The sequence below is a fragment of the Ambystoma mexicanum genome, chromosome 5p, assembly GCF_040938575.1.
Source record: "Ambystoma mexicanum isolate Mex_15411 chromosome 5p, UKY_AmexF1_1, whole genome shotgun sequence".
NCBI classification, from domain to species: Eukaryota; Metazoa; Chordata; class Amphibia; order Caudata; family Ambystomatidae; genus Ambystoma; species Ambystoma mexicanum.
In genome coordinates, this window is record NC_090930.1 from 423,657,824 (window position 1) to 423,676,937 (window position 19,114).

The 19,114-nt window shown below is 46.1% G+C and overlaps 1 protein-coding gene across 1 annotated transcript in view; it reads right to left on the reverse strand.

Annotated features, from left to right (window-relative positions):
- The window catches only part of HPRT1 (hypoxanthine phosphoribosyltransferase 1), a 574,116-nt gene that overhangs the window by 328,108 nt on the left and 226,894 nt on the right, over positions 1-19,114 (reverse strand). The window contains exon 3 of the mRNA XM_069612824.1: positions 4,126-4,309. Within this exon, the coding sequence (XP_069468925.1) occupies positions 4,126-4,309 (184 nt within the window). The remainder of the gene's footprint in view (positions 1-4,125; positions 4,310-19,114) is intronic.

Sequence of the window (19,114 nt, forward strand, 5' to 3'; positions counted from 1 at the left end):
AACACGGAGAAGACAACCATTACATCCCTTGGCCGAGGGATATCGGTACAACTCCAGCCCAATCGTCGACTGTAAAAAACCTGGGAATCCTGATAGACAACAAACTTACTCTAGAGCCACAAGTAAACGCTCTAATCAAGCAACGCTTCTTTCTCCTGCGGGCGGTAAAAAGGATCCTACCATTCATGTCATTCGCCAACAAAACTATCATCGCTCTCGTTGTGTCCAGAGTAGACTAGGCAAATAGCCTAAATCTGGGTATGCCTGAACGAGTTCTTAAAAAAACTACAACACATACAAATTGCGGCGGCCAGACTGCTCCTCAAATTACTGCGAAGAGAACCCATCACACCATCACTGAAAACACTACATTGGCTAACAATAAAACAGCAAATCAATGTGCATCACGCACAGAGCAATCCACAACCAAGGCGCAGAATTCCTGAGAGACAAATCAAGCCTACATCAACCAACAAGGAGGTTCAGATCGAGCAGCTACATCCGTTTGGAACCAAAACCCTACAACAAAAGAAAATTCTGAGGATCTTCTTTCTCTCACCTCAGACCAAAAACTTGGAACGATTTACCAAAGAACATACGTAACAAAAGAAACCACCTACTATTCAGAAAACTCCTCAAATCTTGGCTTTTTACCTCATAACTAGAAGTACGCCTACGGGGGCATTTACACAGCTGGAATGATGATGACTGAATAAATTGATCCCAAATCCCCCTAAGCTATCGTCCGTAAACAGAACCTAAGGAAGAGGATCTACGGCATTCCCACTTATCAACTGAGAGATAGATATGATAGGACGATACCATGGATTAAACACAGCTAGATCGGGATGGAAGGACAAGGGCGATTTATCAATAGCACCCTGACCTACAAATTACACACAAGCACCAATAGACCAGCGATGGCAATAGGAAGTAGGGGACTGCTAATCTACAGTACCAGAGGGGCGGACTAGATGGACACCTAATCCCATTACTGAGTTCAAATACAAAACATCCGGAAACGCACCACGCAATCACTCATAACAATGAGATGGACAAAAGGAAAAGTGAAAATTATGCCTACATACAGGACAACTGAGAACATAGAACAAAATCTGTAAGGCCTAGGATATATAACCCACTAACCCTATGCTCAAATCTCTGCATACACAACTCATGCGTAAATCCACACAACCATAGTCTCGCTCAGCAAACCGCACGCACTTCACCACAACAAAAAAATAAAAACACACAAACCACACCAACAGCACACACATTCTTGCAACGGTCCGATATTCACACCAAAGCTCAGCACACAGTGAAAACTGAACTGAAGCTGCCAACAGCACACACTTCTCCCACTTTCCTACTCCCTCTTCACCTGAATAACCCACCCCGCCTTCTTTGCACATCCGCCTGAGCACCAATTCCATTGGTGACGGTGCGCTATATAAGTACCTTAAACATTAGGATTAGCAAATCAAAGCTGCAATGCATTTTGAAAGTTCTTTGGATATACAAACCCTAAAAACCAAGACTTTTCAGTCAAAACCACAAGGTTCTTTTCAATTCCCTCCCTATGGATCTCTAACCCACAATTTACCATCGGCTCAGCCTGCATTCAAAGGATTGTAAACCCCGATTTTTTGTTATGCCCCACATTTTCTTTTTGATTTTTTTTTTTTTTTTAAACGGTGCTCAGATGCCCCCAGGGTTTAAAGAAACAGCATTACTTCCGTAATTCAACTGACGGCTTACAGCTGCGACCAGGGAGAAGTACATTACTAAAGCCATGCCTCGGTTATTGATGCTTGACTGGGAGAAAAAGTAAAGAAATTGGAGCTATATTATAAAAACTGGTTGAGAGGATACAAAAAGCAGTTGCTTCAGAATGATGCGGAGGCAATGATGAGGGCTTGCTCTTCACTAAAGCCCTCAGAAACGTGGAAACTGATTAAAAACAGCACTGTTTCTGATGATGCATTCATCGACAGATGACATATGGGCCCTAATTGCTAAAAGCATAAGTCCAGAGCCCCTGGCCCTGATGGGTTAACCTACCCAATGTAAAAAGAACAGACTGAGGTAGAGGTTCTAATTAATTTATGTTCAGATTATGAAAATGACAAATCCTCCCCTCCTCCTGGAAAGAAGCAATCCTAATTCCAACATTTAAAAAGGGCGATAGGTCTAAACCTTTGAATTATAGACCCTTTTGGGCGCTCCTGGCAAAATATTTGCCTCAAATATTTTGAGACAGCTGGGGCAGTGGTCTATGGAAAAGGGGACATCAGTCTGGTTTTGTAAAGGTTATTGCAACATCTTTAAATGGCCATATCCTCAATCTGTTAAAGGTCAATGACTTGGGGAACGGCAGAAAAATCTATATGGCCTTTATTGATTTCCAATTGGCCTTTGATATCGTGGATTGGCAGCTGCTGTGGCAGAAAATGGCAAGTTGGGAATGCCCAAAACATCTTTTGGCAATTATAAAAACACGTCTATTCAGAGACTTATTGCAAGGTGAGGCTAAATAAACAGGGAGATCTTTCTGCAAAAATCCAGACAGATCGAGGTTTAAAGCAGGGGTGCATCATGGGTCCTGCTCTGTTTAACCTCTATTTCAGTGATCAGGGTGATGTGGTATCCAAACCCCAAAGGTGTCCCCCTCGCCTAAATGGATCCCCTTCGCAACGGTTGCTTTATGCAGATGACCATGTCCTGATAGATCAGACACCAATAGGTCTGCAGAGACTATTAAATGAAATGCAATCATTTGCAGAGGATAATCTAAAGAAAATTAATGTCAACAAGTCTAATATGGGATTAAGGTCATCATCAAATAAACCTGCTAGGTTCCAATGGTAGATACATAATGAATGGGTGGCCTGTGTAGACTCTTATAGGTACTTTGGATTCACTATGAATGCAAGTAGTGGAGAGTCCTTTAAAATAGTAGGCTTGAGATTGAAGGCTCTAGCCCTTGAAGCCCAGGGTTTAGCAACCCATGGGGGAATACAGCTTTTTTTCTTTGAATCCAGTGCATTTAAAAAGCTAAAAGTGGTCCCCACTCTAACGTGTGGGGTGAAAGTAGCTGTGTGTACCCCTAAATCAATTTGGAATCCGATAGGTCATTTTTGGAATAAAGTGCCATCACTTCTCAATTCTATCCAGATTCAATTTGTACGTTGGTAACTAGGGCTTTGATCTTTGCAAATAAGTGTACGTTGGAAATTCCTTTTGTTATTTAGGACATGCCTGCTGAGGGAGGGAAGTTTGCCATTTGGTACCATCAAAGCAGCTATGGATACATCTTGTGATTGGGCATTGGAGGCATCAGTGCATGATTGCAGATAATTGGCCACCATTGCTGAGGTGAAAATGAAGCTCCTCATTCTCCAACCAGGCAAGGCTATGGTTAAGCTCCAGCTACTTGATTGGATAGGAACACAGCAGTGTTTAGCCTATAAGTCTTCCATAATTCGAGGGGGAATCCAAAAAGGTGGGTAACATTTCTACCTACTTCACTCCTTTTCCAGATCCGATCTATAGAAGTATCTTTCTGAGACAGCGGCTTAACATCTTGCCCACCAGAGTGGTCCTGGGATCCCGAGCTAAATGGGAAGGTAGCCAACACATCGGTAGATACTGCTCATTGCCGACCCAGTTGGAGACATTGTTCCATATTCTAGTACAAGTCTACAGTGTGGTCTGATTTAAAAAAGAGCAATCTGCTTGGGACTTCAAGCACGATTTCGGTCCTACTCTAATTGAATGCAAGATGAATTGGAACATGCAGTGACAATGTTGTAGAAGTCTCATTTAGCAACAAAGCTAGCTACGTGACTGATTTGAGGAGTCCATCTCCATTGTTACTGTTACAATGGCTCTGGTTTTGGAGATTCAAATATTAATTTGGTAGTATTAATTGAAAGCCTTAGTTTATGTGATTAATTCTTTTTTCAAATTGGTAATTTTTATTTTTCCATTTCTTTGTGTATATAATGTGCGAAAGGTTTGAATGCAAGCCAAAACTCAAATAATGCTTTTTTTTAAAAAAAAGCATCAGTTTTACTGCCGTTTGAGGTCCACATAGCATTAACTGGGGGTTGTGGTGATACTTACACAGTAACTTTTCAACCTAATAAAATCTACAGTCATAGGTATAGATCGGTCGCTGTTCCTGTTCAGTGCTTTGATGTAATCCAGCAGGTCAGCAAAGAACTTGTATCCACCCTTGAGTACACAGAGCGCCACAATATGATGACCTCCCATGTCCTTCATGATATCTCGAGCCAGCCTCTCTGTCCTGTAACAATCAAATTAAATTATTACCATTTCAAAATTAACTGAACCCTCGCCAAGTAGCAAATAACATTAATCATTCACATCGAAAAATAAAGATGTGCAGATTGGAATTACAGTAAAAAGGTTACATGGTGCAAGCATATGGAAAATGGATTTAGATTTACTGAAGAACGGTTACTCACTGTGATGACTGGTATACTCCTAAAATATCTTATTTACCAGTGTGGTTCATCTTCGCTCCTGAAAGGACAGCAATCATGAACAGTTTCCATCATAACCACTCTATACCAATTTTCATGTGGGTAACCCAATGACCTGCCTAGATTTCAGCACTCTACGACCTGACATAAGCCACTCTCACAAGACTTGTGGCATGGCCTCCATGAAAGGGCAGTGGGATCAGGGAATTGTGCAATGAAAAACATGAAAAGCTCCTGTACATGCATGGGCCTGCACAAGCCCAGGCCTCCCATAGGTGCATTGGTCTCTCACTGAGATGTTCACTTTTTTCTTCATCTATACGAATATTATGCACATAGACGGCTGTGCTTCGATGACTATCATGTCCTACAAAGGGAAGTGGATATACAGGCTAGGAGTACAATGATCACTGCAATCACTGAAGACTCCCAATAAGATCACCAAGAAAAAAAGATTACATGGGATGGGAAGGGCAGTTAAAATCCCAGAAGATTCATTCAAAGATACTCAGTTTGGCTAACACATTTCATCGGGGCATTTCTCAAATGACGGCCCACTTTGCAGTTAATATATTTGGGGGGTGGCCTTCCGATCTCTGTAACCCAAAGTAGGCCCACCTCTTGTCCGTAAAGCAAGTTGATTGTACAAACGGCTGGGAGTGGCTAGACACCGCTGTGGAGTCAAACTAACCCGAGTCTCCTCAAACCAGGCAAGTTTACAGATTGTATACATTTCGGAACAGTTGAAACACTCATCATCCCCCATACAAAGAAACCTAATCTCATTTAGTTACCACACTCTCAATGGACACATGTAACTACCCTCCCCTTTCAACACACATTTACATAATCAAATGTTTACAACACCCCCCCTTCTCTGGATCTTTTTTTAGTAGGTCATGACATTGTTCCATATTCTCAAAAACTTAAGTAATTACTGATTCCATCTGGTCAAGTACCTCTAACCCCGGTCGTGATGCACATGATCTTTGCAAGGACACTTCAACAATATGAGAAGGGGAGAAACAAACAAGTTCCCTTTGAATTGATGACAAGCAGCTTATCCGCCCAGACTTTCTGGCATCCTCATTTCACACTAATCTATAAGAATACCAATACAGCACGCATGGCCAATAGACACATCCCGGTCCTTCCAGAGAGCCTGATCGAAACCCATAAACAAATTCGTCAACTCTGCCCTTAAGAATCCCTTCACACCGGATTACCTGGCCCTGAACTGACCCTACGAGGTGGCCGGATTTCGCTGGACAATGAATAACAGGCTCCCAAGTACTTAAAAAGATGCCATCTCTTCTCCACAATAGTACCAAGTCGTAAAAACCCAAGCCTGGCCGTAGCTGACCATTTGATGTTATCGCAGCTGCCTGCTGCCTTCCCTAAACCTGCAACCTCACTCAACCAGCTTTCCTGGACACAGAGTTTCTCCCCACCCAAGGTTTCTGGGCCTGCACAATTCCTAGCTCTGAGGAGACTCGTGGCATACAGATTTGTGTATTTACCATGTACCCAGTATTCCCCAACTGTCCCAGACACATGCCCCTAAAGACCCCCATCTATGCATGTCTGCGCATGGATGTTCAAGACTACCGCAACCCCTCACAATGGTTTCTCAATCCACAAATCCCTTTTCTCGCGTGAGCATGTGAAGCTCCCCACTTCCCACTTTTAGACACTATGTAGCACGCCATGTGACTACATTGCATTGGTAGATTTTACATTATGTTGCTACGCACTTATGAATCTAAAATATATCAACTAAACACAAAGTAACACTAATGAACAAGTTACTTCTTACCTTGTAACGTTCTTTCGATGGGATGTTCCTCCGACGTATTCCTTATCTATGATATTTGTATCTCCAGCTTGCTGGCCTCAGAAATTTTTTTTCCAGTAGAGGGCGCTGTGCGTCGACGTCCGTCGGGTAGGTGGCTCCTCGACGGCCACTGTATCGACGCCGACGTCATTATGCCTATAAATGGCCACGCGCAGCGTCCGTTGCTCAGTTCCGTTTTGTAGAGTAAAGTAGTTATTGTATGAATGGTTACTACGCTTGAAGGAGCGTAAGCTGCAACCACAAGGGAAAAGTTACTGCGGGGATGGATGGGAGGGGTGATAAGGAATATGTCGGAGGAACATCCCATCGAAAGAACGTTACATGGTAAGAAGTAACTTGTTCTTCGAAGGAATTGTGTCCTCCGACGTATTCCTTATCTATGATAGACTCCCATAGCAGTGGTATGTGATTGGAGGCGGGAGTAAGAGATGCCATATTACCCTTTAAGAATGAACAGAGTGTAACACAGCTTTGCCAAATCTAGTCTCTTGACTAGAGGAGGAATCCAGGCTATAAAATGTGGTAAAGGTATGTGCTGACGACCATGTGATATGATATATGGCATTTGTAACGCGCCTATACACAGGTGTTTCAAGGCGCGACGAGGCAGGGAGGGGAGGAACAAGGGGAGACAGACAACGATCCTACTAGGCCAGGTGTCATTCAGATCGCGCAAGTGCAGGGGTGGGGGAGGGGGAAAAGTGGAAGGGGAGGGGGGGGGAGTGCAGTACAAGGTAGGTGGCGTAAAGTAATAAATAAATAGGGCCAGCTGGTGGCAAGTGCAAGGTAAGTGCAGAACAAGTGCTGGAAAAGGGGGGGGGGCTGTAGGGATACAGAGATAGTCCCGCAGTGCAGAGGGGTTCCAGGGCATCAGTGCAAGTGGAGAGTGACTGGGCCCAGGACCGAGGCTGTTAAGAGTGGTCCAGTTGCAGAATCAGTGCAGTTTCAGTGAAGAATATTAGATGTTCAGCAGGGGAGAGGGAGAGAGAAAGCAGAAGCAAAGAGGAAGGTTTTGAGGTGCTTCCGGAACCGGAGATGGTTCTCCTCAAGTTTCAGGGAGGCAGGAAGGCTGTTCCAGAGGGAGGCCCCTGCCGCGGAGAGAGATCTACCCCCAGCTCGTTGCTTCGAGAAGCGGCTGACCCTGAGGGAGTTGGAGGCGGATGAGCGAAGGGCTCGGGAAGGAAGATATTTGGGAAGAGAGAGTTGAAGGTATTTAGGACCCAGGCCCCAGAAGGCCTTGTGGACAATGCAGAGGGTTTTGAACTTTATCCTCGCAGCCACTGGGAGCCAGTGTAGAGATTTCAGTCCTGGAGAGATACGGTCCCTGGGCTTGAGGCCAAGGACAAATCTCGCAGTTCTGTTCTGGATGAGTTGCAGAGGGCGGAGAGTGGAGGCAGGCAGATTAAGATAGAGGCTGTTACAGTAATCCAGCTTCGCGAGAACCAGGGCTCGGGAGACAGTGAGCTTCTGGGGGAAGGAGAGGAAGGGGAGAATACCTCTGAGGAGGTGCAGCTGGTAGTGTGACTTCTTAGCGACGTCAGAAATATGAGGAGAGAAGGAGAGTGTGGAGTCGAAGATGACCCCAAGGTTTTTTGCATTGCAGGTAGGAGCAGGGAGGGGGCCAAGGGAGGCAGGCCAGAGAGCTGCAGGGAAGGAGGGAGTGGGTGTACCGATGAGTAGAATCTTAGTCTTACTGGCATTAAGGCAGAGGTCATTGGCGGCACACCATTCCTGGATAGCAGACAGTCAGAGATGAGGGAAGGAGAGGGGGAGGCTGAGGGTAGCCTGAATGAGCTGGGTATCGTCTGCATAGCACTGGAAATTAGGGCAGAGAGCGGCGATGCGGTGGGCAAGGAGTGCCAGATACTGGTTGAACAGCCAGGGAGAAAGATTAGATCCCTGGGGGACACCACAGGTGGAGAAAAAGATGTCGGAGAGGAAGGACCCCAGTTGGACCTGGGAGGGTCGATTTGAAAGGAAAGAGGTCAGCCACGCCAGAGCTTGACCAGTGATACCAAGGTTTTCACGGAGACGGTTGAGCAGGATGGCATGGTTGACAGTGTCAAAGGCAGAGGAGAGATCGAGCAGAATAAGAACACACGGAGTGTTGGAATCGAGGTTCAAGAGCAGGTCTTCACGGATGTTCAGGAGAGCAGTTTCCGTGCTTCTGGCAGCTCTGAAACCAGATTGATGGTCATGAAGACTACCAACAGATTCAGCATGGAGGTTAAGCTGGGAGATGGCCAGTTTCTCCAGGAGCTTGCCCAGGAAGGGAGTGATGGAGATAGGGCGATAGTTAGCCGGGCAGGAGGGGTCGGAAGAAGGTTTCTTGAGAAGAGGGTGCACAAGGGAGTGCTTGAGGGGGGAAGGGAAGACTCCAGAGGCGAAGGAGTGGTTGCAAAAGTCAGCCAGGGCAGGAGCCAGGGAGTCGATGTGGTCCTTGATAGTTTTGGAGGAACAGGGGTGAACCTGTTTAGACGAGACTTTCATAGATCGGACTTGTCTGGAAACCTCGTCAGCAGAGAAAAGTGGAAAGGCAGAGAAAGAGGGAGGAGGGGTGACTGCAGAAGGGCCAGAGGAAGAGCCGGGAAGGGAGGGAGGGAGGTGAGAGGAGGAGAGCGAGGACAGGATGTCCTGAGTTTTATAGATGAAGTGAGAGGCCAATGCGGTGCAGAGGGCCTGGGAGGGGACAGGAGAGGTAGAGACTGCAGCAGGGTTGGCCAGCTCCTTGCAGATTTTAAAGAGTTCGGCGGAGTTGTTAGATGCCGCAGAGATGCGGGCTTGGATAAGGGCTCTAGAGACATATGGCAGCCGCACATATGTCTCTAATTGGTACCCCTCTTTGAAGAGCTGAGGATGTTGCGATACCCCTGGTCGAATGATTTTGAGGGGACTCTTTCCCTGCCAGTTTGTAGCATTCCAGAATGGCTAAAATAATCCATCTGGAGATGGTTTGTTTGGTTATTGGTAATCCTAACTTATGTCCTGCGTAACCTACAAAGAGTTGGTCTGCTTGTCTAATTTTAGCAAGTCTACTAATATAAAAACTCAAGGCTCGCTTAGGGTCCAGCCTGTGTAGTCTCTCTTCCTCTTTCCCCGGATGGGGAGGAGGGTAGAAAGAAGGTAAAGTAATCTTCTGAGTAATGTGAAATTCCAAAACTACCTTTGGGAGGAAGTTAGGCTTCACCTGTAGAACTACTTTGTCCTTGTGAAAAGTTGTATGAGGAGGTTTACAAGACAGGGCTTGTATCTCGCTAACCCTTCTAGCAGATGTTAATGCTACCAATAAAACAGTTTTGAGGGTTAGAAACTTCAATGAACAAGAGTGGAGTGGTTCAAAGCGAGCACCCTTTAGGAAGTTTAAAACTAGATTTAAGTCCCATAAGGGAACTTGAAAGGTCTAATGTTTACCCTCCAAGACCATTCCAGGTATTGTATTACCAATGGAATTTTCAAATACGATGGCTCCTCCGCAGTGCGCTTAAAGATCTATAGCGCTGCGAGATAGCCCTTAATAGTGCCAATTTGAAGGGCCGAATTTGCCAAATAAAGTAAGAAGGATAACACTGCAGGTGTACCACATGAAAAGGGTTCGATATTCTTTTCTCTGCACCAGCTGCAAAATTTATTCCAACGACAGCGGTATAGAGTCTTAGTTGCTGGTCTTCTGGCCGAAAGCAACACCTCCATGACATCATCTGGAAGGCCCCAATCCTTGTACCTCAACCTTTCAGATACCAAGCGTGAAGGTTGAGGGTCTTGATGGCTGGATGGAGAACCTGACCTCCCTTCTGGGAGAGAAGATCCTCTCTGTACGGTAGACGAATTGGAGGACAGATGGACATGTCCAGAAGGTCCGGGTACCACGTTCTCCTGGCCCAATCCGGGGCAATTAGGATCATGGTCTTCCGAAACCTTCTCAACCTCCTGATCATTTGAGGAAGGACAGGGACCGGAGGAAACGCGTACAGAAGTGGGAACTCCCAGTCCACTACGAACGTGTCTCCTAGAGCTCCTCTCGGGGGAAATTCCCTTGAGCAAAATCTGTCGCACTTCCTGTTGATACTGGTGGCGAACAGAGCCACTTGAGTGGTTCCCCAAAGGGCGAAGATCTCTTGAAGGACTTCCTGAGCTATCTCCCATTCATGGGAGTCTGTGTTCTGCCTGCTCAGAGCGTCCGCTGTCAAGTTCTTCTCTCCGGCTAGGTGAATTGCCGATAGAGAGATTCCTTCCTGAATTGCCCAAAACCAGAGCTGCATCGCTTCTCTGCACAGTGGCAGTGACCCTACCCCTCCTCTTTTGTTGAGGTAGTGCATGGCCACTGTATTGTCCGTCATTATCAGGACGTTTCTCCCCCGTACAGACGGCAGAAAAGCCTTCAGTACCAGTCTGATGGCTCTCAGCTCCAACAGGTTGATGTGTAGTCTGGACTCCGATGGAGACCAACGACCGCTGATGGTGAAGTCGTTGGCATGGGCTCCCCACCCAGTGAGTGAGGCGTCTGTGACTACTGTTATCTCCGGCCATGGTTGCCAAAACAGTTCTCCTTTCAAGATGTTCTCTGGAGAGGCCCACCATAGAAGGTCGTGGGCTACCTTGTCCGGAATCCGGAGAGGATCTGTCATCCTCCCTGAGAATTGTGACCACCGAGTCCTCAGCGCCAACTGAAGGGATCTCATTCTCAGGCAAGCCTCTGGCACAAGGGATATGCAGGATGCCATGAGGCCTAGCAACCTCAAAAAAGTCGTAGGCTGGGAGACGTTGGGCATTTTGAAACCTGGTGACCATCTACAGAATATCTTGAGCCCTCACCTGGTGGCGAGGCTTTTCCCAGGGACGTGTCCAGGACTGCTCCAATGAACTGGAGTCTCTGCGATGGTATCATCTGTGACTTCTTTAAATTGCGGGAGAAGCCCCGCCTGTGAAGGGAGTGGCAGACAATCTAGTTGAATCCGAGCCTGTTCCGAAGAAACTGCTCTGATCAACCAATCGTCCAGGTAGGGGTAGACGTGAATCCCTTCCCTCCTTAGACTTGCAGCCACAACCGACATTAGCTTGGTGAAGACCCTCGGGGCGGAGGTCAGCCCAAATGGCAGAACTCGAAATTGATAATGAGAGTTGCCAATTGCGAACCTCAGGTACTTCCTGTGCTTGGGATGGATTGGCACATGGAAATAAGCATCCTGAAGGTCCAGAGATACCAACCAGTCCTGAAGCTGGAGGGCCTGAAGGATCTGAGAGAGAGTTACCATCTTGAACTTGTCCTTCCTGAGGAACTTGTTCAATTCTCGTAAGTCCAGGATGGGTCTCAGTCCTCCGTCTTTCTTTGGTATGAGAAAGTAGGGGGGGGGGGGGGGGGGGGGGGGGGAGTACCAGCCCTTGTTCCTGTCCGCTACAGGTACCGGTTCTATGGCACCTTTCTCTAGCAGGTCTACAACTTCCTGCAAGAGGAGCGGATCCGGTACTTTCAGAGAGCTGTTCCCCGGTGGATGTCTCTGAGGGATGAGTAGAAAAGGCAGGCAGTAACCTTGGGCAACTGTCTCCAATGCCCAAGCATCTGACGTAATAGCCTGCCATTCCGTCAGATGGTGAGTTAACCTGCCCCCTACAGGTGTCTTGTAATGGGAGACCTCAGAGTGGTTTGGGATCGGCTGATGCAGTTGCCTAAGGTAAAGCGGCTCCTGCGGCTTTCTTTCCTTTAACCAGTCCACCACGGGTACATTTTCCTTGGCCTCTTTGAGCCGGCCGTCCTCTGCCTCTTCCAAATGAGGAATAATAGCGAAAGGACCTTCCTCTCCAAGAGGATCCTGAGGGACGAAAATTAGTTTGTCGGATTGCAGCTCCTAGTGACTTGGCTGCTGCTTTAGATGTTTGTAGTTTTTCCAAACTGTCATCCGCCTTTTTACCAAATAGGGAAGAGCCGTCAAAGGGCATATTTAAAAGTCTGGCCTGTACGTCAGAAGCAAAGCCTGACTTTCTCAACCACACATGCCTGCGGATTGTGGTACTTGCCGCCATGGCCCTGCTGATACTGTCAGCAGAATCAATGCCAGTTTGAAGGGACTCACACATTGCATCTTTACCATCTCTGATGATATTTAAAAATGCGTCCCTTTCTTCTCCTTCCGGTATGCAGTCAGCCGCCGATGAAGCACACTCCCAAAGAGTGTGGCTGAACCTAGCGAGCGTACAAGTTGCATTAATACATTTTAAAGCCATGCTACAGGCTGAGAAGACTTTCTTAGCCATGGCATCATATTTTTTATCATCCCTATCCTGAGGAACAGTGGGGTAAGCAGAAGTACTGCCTGATGAAGTTGCAGCCTGGACCACAAGACTCTCTGGAGTAGGGTGCTTAGATAGGTATTCAGGGTCAGCAGCAGATACCCTATATTTCGCTGACAACTTCTTGTTAACCGCAGGGACAACTTCAGGAGTTTCCCAGTTAGTTAAAATCTTTCTTTGTAAAGCAGAATGAAAGGGAACCACAGGATCCTCCTGTGGACCTTTATCCAGAATATCTGTGAGGTCATCCTGTTGAAAAACAGGTGAAGGCGCAGACCAACCCATGAACTCCATAATTCTTGACATTAGGGTTCTATAAGGGGTATCAGCATGTTCCCCTGGGTCTGGTTTGACAAATTCCACTTCTGGGGGAAGTGTCTAGGCCACTTGCTTCCTGTAATGCATCCTGAAGGTCTTTCAACCTTCTTTCCTCAGAGGCAAAAGTCTCTGGTTCAGGTAATGTGGTCCTCTGCAGCCCAAAAGGCCTTTCTTCAAAAATTGAAGTTAAGGGGGGATGCTCTGGTCTGTGAAATGGTATAAAATGGTATAAAACCCATCTAAGGCAGAGGGAGCCATCATCAGTGGCCTTGAAAAATCCTCGAAGGCGCCGACAAAGGCGTCGAGAAAACTGGAAGAGGCCTCGAAGAACTCGAGAGGATCGGAATCCTGCTCGAGGATGTCGACGACGTACTCGACGTCGTGTCTGAGGCTCTCGGTGTAACCGCTGGCTGTGGAGTAGCCGTGGGTTTTTCTTTTATCGGCGTGGATGTCGGTGTCGACGCCGACTCGATCGACGGATGCGAAGAACCCTTCAATAACGGCGTCGATGGCGCCGATCTATGCTTCGAAGGGGCTTTCGACAATGACGTCGAAGATGCTTTACTTCCCGATGGCTCATGGCGCTTTCGGGTCGACTCTTTCGCCGGGTGCTTCGGCTCGCGGCGGTTAGATTTTTTGGGCTTTTCATCCGGGGTATCACCCTCAGCTGACTTCGAGGGGGACGAGGCCGCTTTCGCGAAGACGCTATGCATCTTTTTTCTGAATTCCTCCCACTCAGCTTGAGAGCCGTTTTGTGGGGCAATTTACTCTTTCAGGGGAACTAGAAGACGACAATGAAGGGGATCTTCTTCGTCTTTTTTCGAGTGTCTAGACCTCGACGAGTGGTGGGAGCCACTTCGAGACCTAGACCGAGAATGCTTTCGACGGTGAGGAGACGAATGTCTCGACTCTACCGCTGAAACTTTCCAGGAAGTTAAAATTGACTTGCCTCTCTCGAGCTTCCCCTTACGCTCCTTCAAGGCTTTCACCGTCATGGATAGGCATTCCTCACACTCCGAACACTGGTGTTCGATTCCCAGACACCACAAACAGATCCTGTGAGGATCCGTCAACATTTTCTTCCCACAGTCTCTGCATTTTTTGAAACCAGACCCAGGAGTCGTCGGGTCAGAGGAGGAAGCCATCGAGTAAGAGTCGGTTTTCTCGAGGAAATGTTAATATATATCGATTGACGAACTGAGCAACGGTATTCCGAGGCACACGAAGCGCGGAAAAACGGAACAGAGCAACGGACGCTGCGCGTGGCCATTTATAGGCATGATGACGTCGGGGACGATACGGTGGCCGTCGAGGAGCACCTACCCGACGGACGTCGACGCACAGCGCCCTCTACTGGAAAAAAAAATTCTGAGGCCAGCAAGCTGGAGATACAAATATCATAGATAAGGAATACGTCGGAGGACACAATTACTTCGAAAGTAACACTTATCCCATTCTCATTAACCATACTAGATAGATGCTAAATCGCAACATCACCGTCACCCCAGTCACCAATATAGCGTGCGCAATGCAAACCCTTCTTTCCCACTGGGACCCTTATAGACCACCCCAACATATTTGAAGCAGTGAAATTATCAATACACACTTACAAGTGCATCATACAACCCATCCGGGAAATAATTATTTTCAAGACCCTAACCATTACACATAGATGCATTTCCAAATCAGCGCCACCATACCTCTCCCAAAGATTCTCCAAACAACTATCAACCGGGCTCGTCAGAACCCCCTATGCGCACATGGACTAGTGCAACCCTCCTTCAAACATGCCAAAGCAGGTGGCTCTAGCTTCCCCGTCATTGCAGCCAAGCAATGGAACTCCCTCCCACTCAACCTCAGGTCAGAAGAGTCTTACTGGGCTTTCTGTAAAGGCCTCAAAACCTGGCTATTCAATTAACTCTAGCATTAGCTATGCATTGTTTGTACCTTTTCTCAATTATATGCAACAACTGAATCATTGTATCTATGCAACCTGTAGTCACTGCAATATGTATGCACCATCTATACTACCTGTCTATATGCAATTATGTATTTCAAGGCATCCCTCACTTCTAACTGCCTTCTGGCCCCAGAGGGTTCTGTGTAACCTATTCTCCACAGCGCCCTAATGCCTGAGGGCTTGCACGCTAAACAAATGCAAAAAATAAATAAATTAGCCTGAATGCCTTTTGGGGTGGGTGTGTCATGGGTAGGGGAGGTATAAGAGAACAGTACTGAGGAATACAGTAGAAAATCCAAAAGCTAATTAGAAGCCTCAGACGACTTGCACAGTAGGTTCTCTGCCCCATGTAACAAAATCTCAGAGCAGATTGAAATGGTCCAGTTGATGGAAGCGCTCCGTCTTCCCCTTCCATTTCCTCCTGCTCACAAACAACCCCAAACCTGGACTAATTTATCCACAATTTTGTTCTGCAGATCACTGCATAAAACAGTGTGCTTGTAATACATCCTTTCCTGCTATTGTCACTGATGCGGTCATCCCACCAGTCATCTGACATTTGCTCTTTATGCCTGGTTAAGGAGATGCAGTTCCAGCAAACGGCCTAACCTTTCCATTCCATCCTCGTTTTGTCCCCAAATGCCAAGTAAGTTTCTAACAGTCACCCTTCCACAGATCCCTCCTTTTGCACTTTGTCTCCTCTGGACTTTTGTAACCGTTTTACTTCTAAGACTTATCATTTCCATTCCACTTTCCTATCCAATTCCTGCCGATCTTCATTTCACCCATTCTCTTCAGTTTCCTACCTCTTGAATTTCCATCTCGTCATGAAAATTGCCCTTCATGTTTGCCTACAAGCTAATTCTACGGATTCTCCTTCTGAACCCTCTCATTCCTACCCGTTAGCCTATCCATGTACCTCATCGGTTTGCTTTTTTCGCCAACTTTTCTGCTCAATGGGTACATTTCCCATCACTTTCACAAAAACGTCATCTTCGTCCCTCTTCCAAAACCTCCCTCCTTGTGTCCTCGCTGGCGTCATATTTTGATACAATGTCTCGTCTGCCAATTAGGTCTAAGCTAATTAACTGTTTATCTTCAGCTTTCTTCAATTCTGGATTCTTCTGCTCTTCTCCCCGCTGGCCAGCCTGGTTTCTGCAATTGCCATTCCAGCAAAGCGATTCTCCTTTGTCACAAATTTTCTCAATTCTGCCTGGCATTATAAATACATCTCATTCTGCTGGACCTTTCCTCTACCCTTAATATATCACCCTGTTCTGCCTTAACTGGAAAAGGGTTAGCGAGGAGATGATCACTGCACAGCACTAATAAAATGTGGCCTCTTGTACTGTAGACTTGTAATTTTGCTAAGAGATCAACTTTTATTTGAACTTCTCTCCACTGGACTATTGGTCCATTCCTTTAATTTGTACCACTGAAACTGCACTTTAGCTTTCTTTCAAACTACCTTCATCTGCTGTTGTGCCTCTTGTGCTACTCTTTGCATTGTCCTCCGTTCTTATTTTAACCTGGGCGAAATCTAGTTCCACCTTGTGTTCACGAGTTTCTCTTAAATGCCCTTAGTTCCTGTTAACCACCCCTTCCCCCAACTTCAGTAGTCTTAACATGTGTGCCATCATCAGCTTAATGATCCCAAGATTTGGAATACTCTTCCTTCAACAGGTCTTCTCCTTCCCTTTTTTTAGTTCTGTTCACTGGGCCCATTTGCTCCAACTAGCATTTTTAAATAATTTGCCACCGGTTGAATCAAAGCTTGTTATTGTGTATGTACGGTGTTCTAATTGGATATCTTTTGCCCTTACAGAGCTGTGGTGCAATGATTTAAATACAATAAAACTAAATGAAAAATTACCAGGGTTGTGGAGTTTCCTATGAGCAACCAAAGTTAGATTTAAAAACAAAGTAAGATTGGTTGATTCAGATAACAATATAACAAAAAGGGGCGATTACTGGAAGGTTAACAGTTAATCAGCCCTTGGCATTGCTCTAGTTAACCCTCCAAACCAGTGTTCTCCAGCCTACCAAGCCATTACAGAAAAGGCAAACGCTGTATGCAAATCAGACTTTGCACCACCCCAAAAAAGGGACAGCCCAGTCTGAACTGCTTGGTTACATCCCTTCTGGAAAAAAACACAAGCAACCCCAGACACGTTTTGGGCTCAGATAAAAACCATATTACCGTTGCACGATTCAAAGGAGGAATCCTATGAATGATTTGATCCCTTTGGGAGAATGTGCAGGATTCTTTAGAACAGGGCAATTGCTGTGCAGGGTTCTTCAGAACAGGGCAATTTCAACTGGTTAGTCTCCCAGCAGAGGTAAGAGCCATACAAACGGATACCTTTCATATCAATGTTTCAACATAACTGGAGGCCGTAGGTTTAGCCCACGCACCAAAACAGACCATATTATGGCAAATTGCTTTGGTAAAAAAAAAAAAAAAAAAAACAAACAAAACATGAAAAAGCTTACTTTTTTACCCTCTTATTCAGTTTCAGTTGTTCAGAGGATAGTCATTCATCAACCTCTATACACGCATCAGGAGTGGCAGTTTTTGTACTACTACTTAAATGCAACACATTTCACAAATGCTTCATTGCCTCTTGGCTTGGTTAGGATAAAAGCAGCACATCTTAGTGAAGCGTCAATTATTTCTTGGCTTTATCAGGACACAAACAGCCCTCATCAGACTCACTATAGTCGCTTGGGTAAGACAGACGTCCCTCGACAGACGGAGCCTCCAACCTCTTGTATGGGTAATGCAAGATGGGCACAAACGCTGCGGTTCTACCCACCAGTGGTTCATCAGCTCCTCGCTGAAGGTTGCATTAAAAAAAATATCCAGCAGTTTATCCACCTCACATTCCAGCAACAGTCTTGTCCGCAGCATGCAGTTTCTCCTTACATTTTTGGACATCTTCCTTCTTTGTGGGCTTTCGTCATTTTTAAACCGCACCTTCCTTTTGGTGATTAGAAAGGTTCTTTCCTCCTTGGGACTTTCTTGCTCTTAAGACTGTCACAAGGTTGACTGTGACCCAAAATGAAACCAAGACCCAAAATTACTCTTCATGTATGTCCCTTAGATTGTCCCTGAAGTAACAAAGGAGAGACTAAAAAAACACACTTCTCAGAATCCTTCTCTTGCATTATCAACTAAGGCTGGCCCTGGTTCCTCCAGTTTCCTTTCTGAGAACACCGATGGTTTGATCCAGTCAGTCTTACTCAGTGCCCTCAATCATGCAGACTCTTGTACAAAAATTTAAAAAATAAATTAAAAACAAACATCCCTAGTTGCAGACTTTCTGGAAGCCCATAGCCCACGATTAAAAAGACAAGTCCATGATAGCTAGATTCCTTAGTCCAAAAGTGTGTTGCTCGTCCACTAAGCCCCCATTGCTTGATGCATGCAAGACCAACCAAGGAGAGAGGCAATTTCCCTCTCTCCTCGGTTGGTAATGTCTCGTCTCTTTGGGTCTTCAGAGCCTGGCCTCTATCCAGCTTCTGTGCCCCTATTATGATCGCTCTCATTTTTGATGTAGCATAACATCTTGTACCCCATCCTGCCTTTTGTGCTTGCCTAAGACTGACCTAGTCTGATGGATATCCCTGCTCCCCCATCTTCTGGTTATATAATCTAATTGATCTCCTTCTCTGGGTCTAATTACAGACTCCTGACTTCTCTCCACCTTCCTCTCCCGATGCTCACCCTACAACCTGACCCCTGCACCGCGTTCCATCAAATATCTGGCAGACTTGTGCCCAGATTTCCTCTAAATCTCACCTTCAGACTTACACCATACACACCTAGAGAGATCATACCACCAACCTAATTCAATGGACCACTCCCAAATGGAATTGTGAAGGATGGCATGCGACACATTTGAAAAGAACTGAGATTGTTAGCATGTACCTCACCCAGATGGAACTGTGAAGGATAGCATGCACCACACTAAAATGGAATTATGAAGAATAGCATCTGCCACACTTAGTTGGAACTGTGAAAGATAGCATGCGCCACACTTGGATGAACTGCGATTGTTAGCATGTACCTCTCCCAGATGGAACTGTGAACGATAGCATCTGTCCACACTTAGAACTGTGAAAGATGGCATGAGCCACACTTAGATTGAATTATGAAGGATTATCACATGTTTACCCCTATCCATC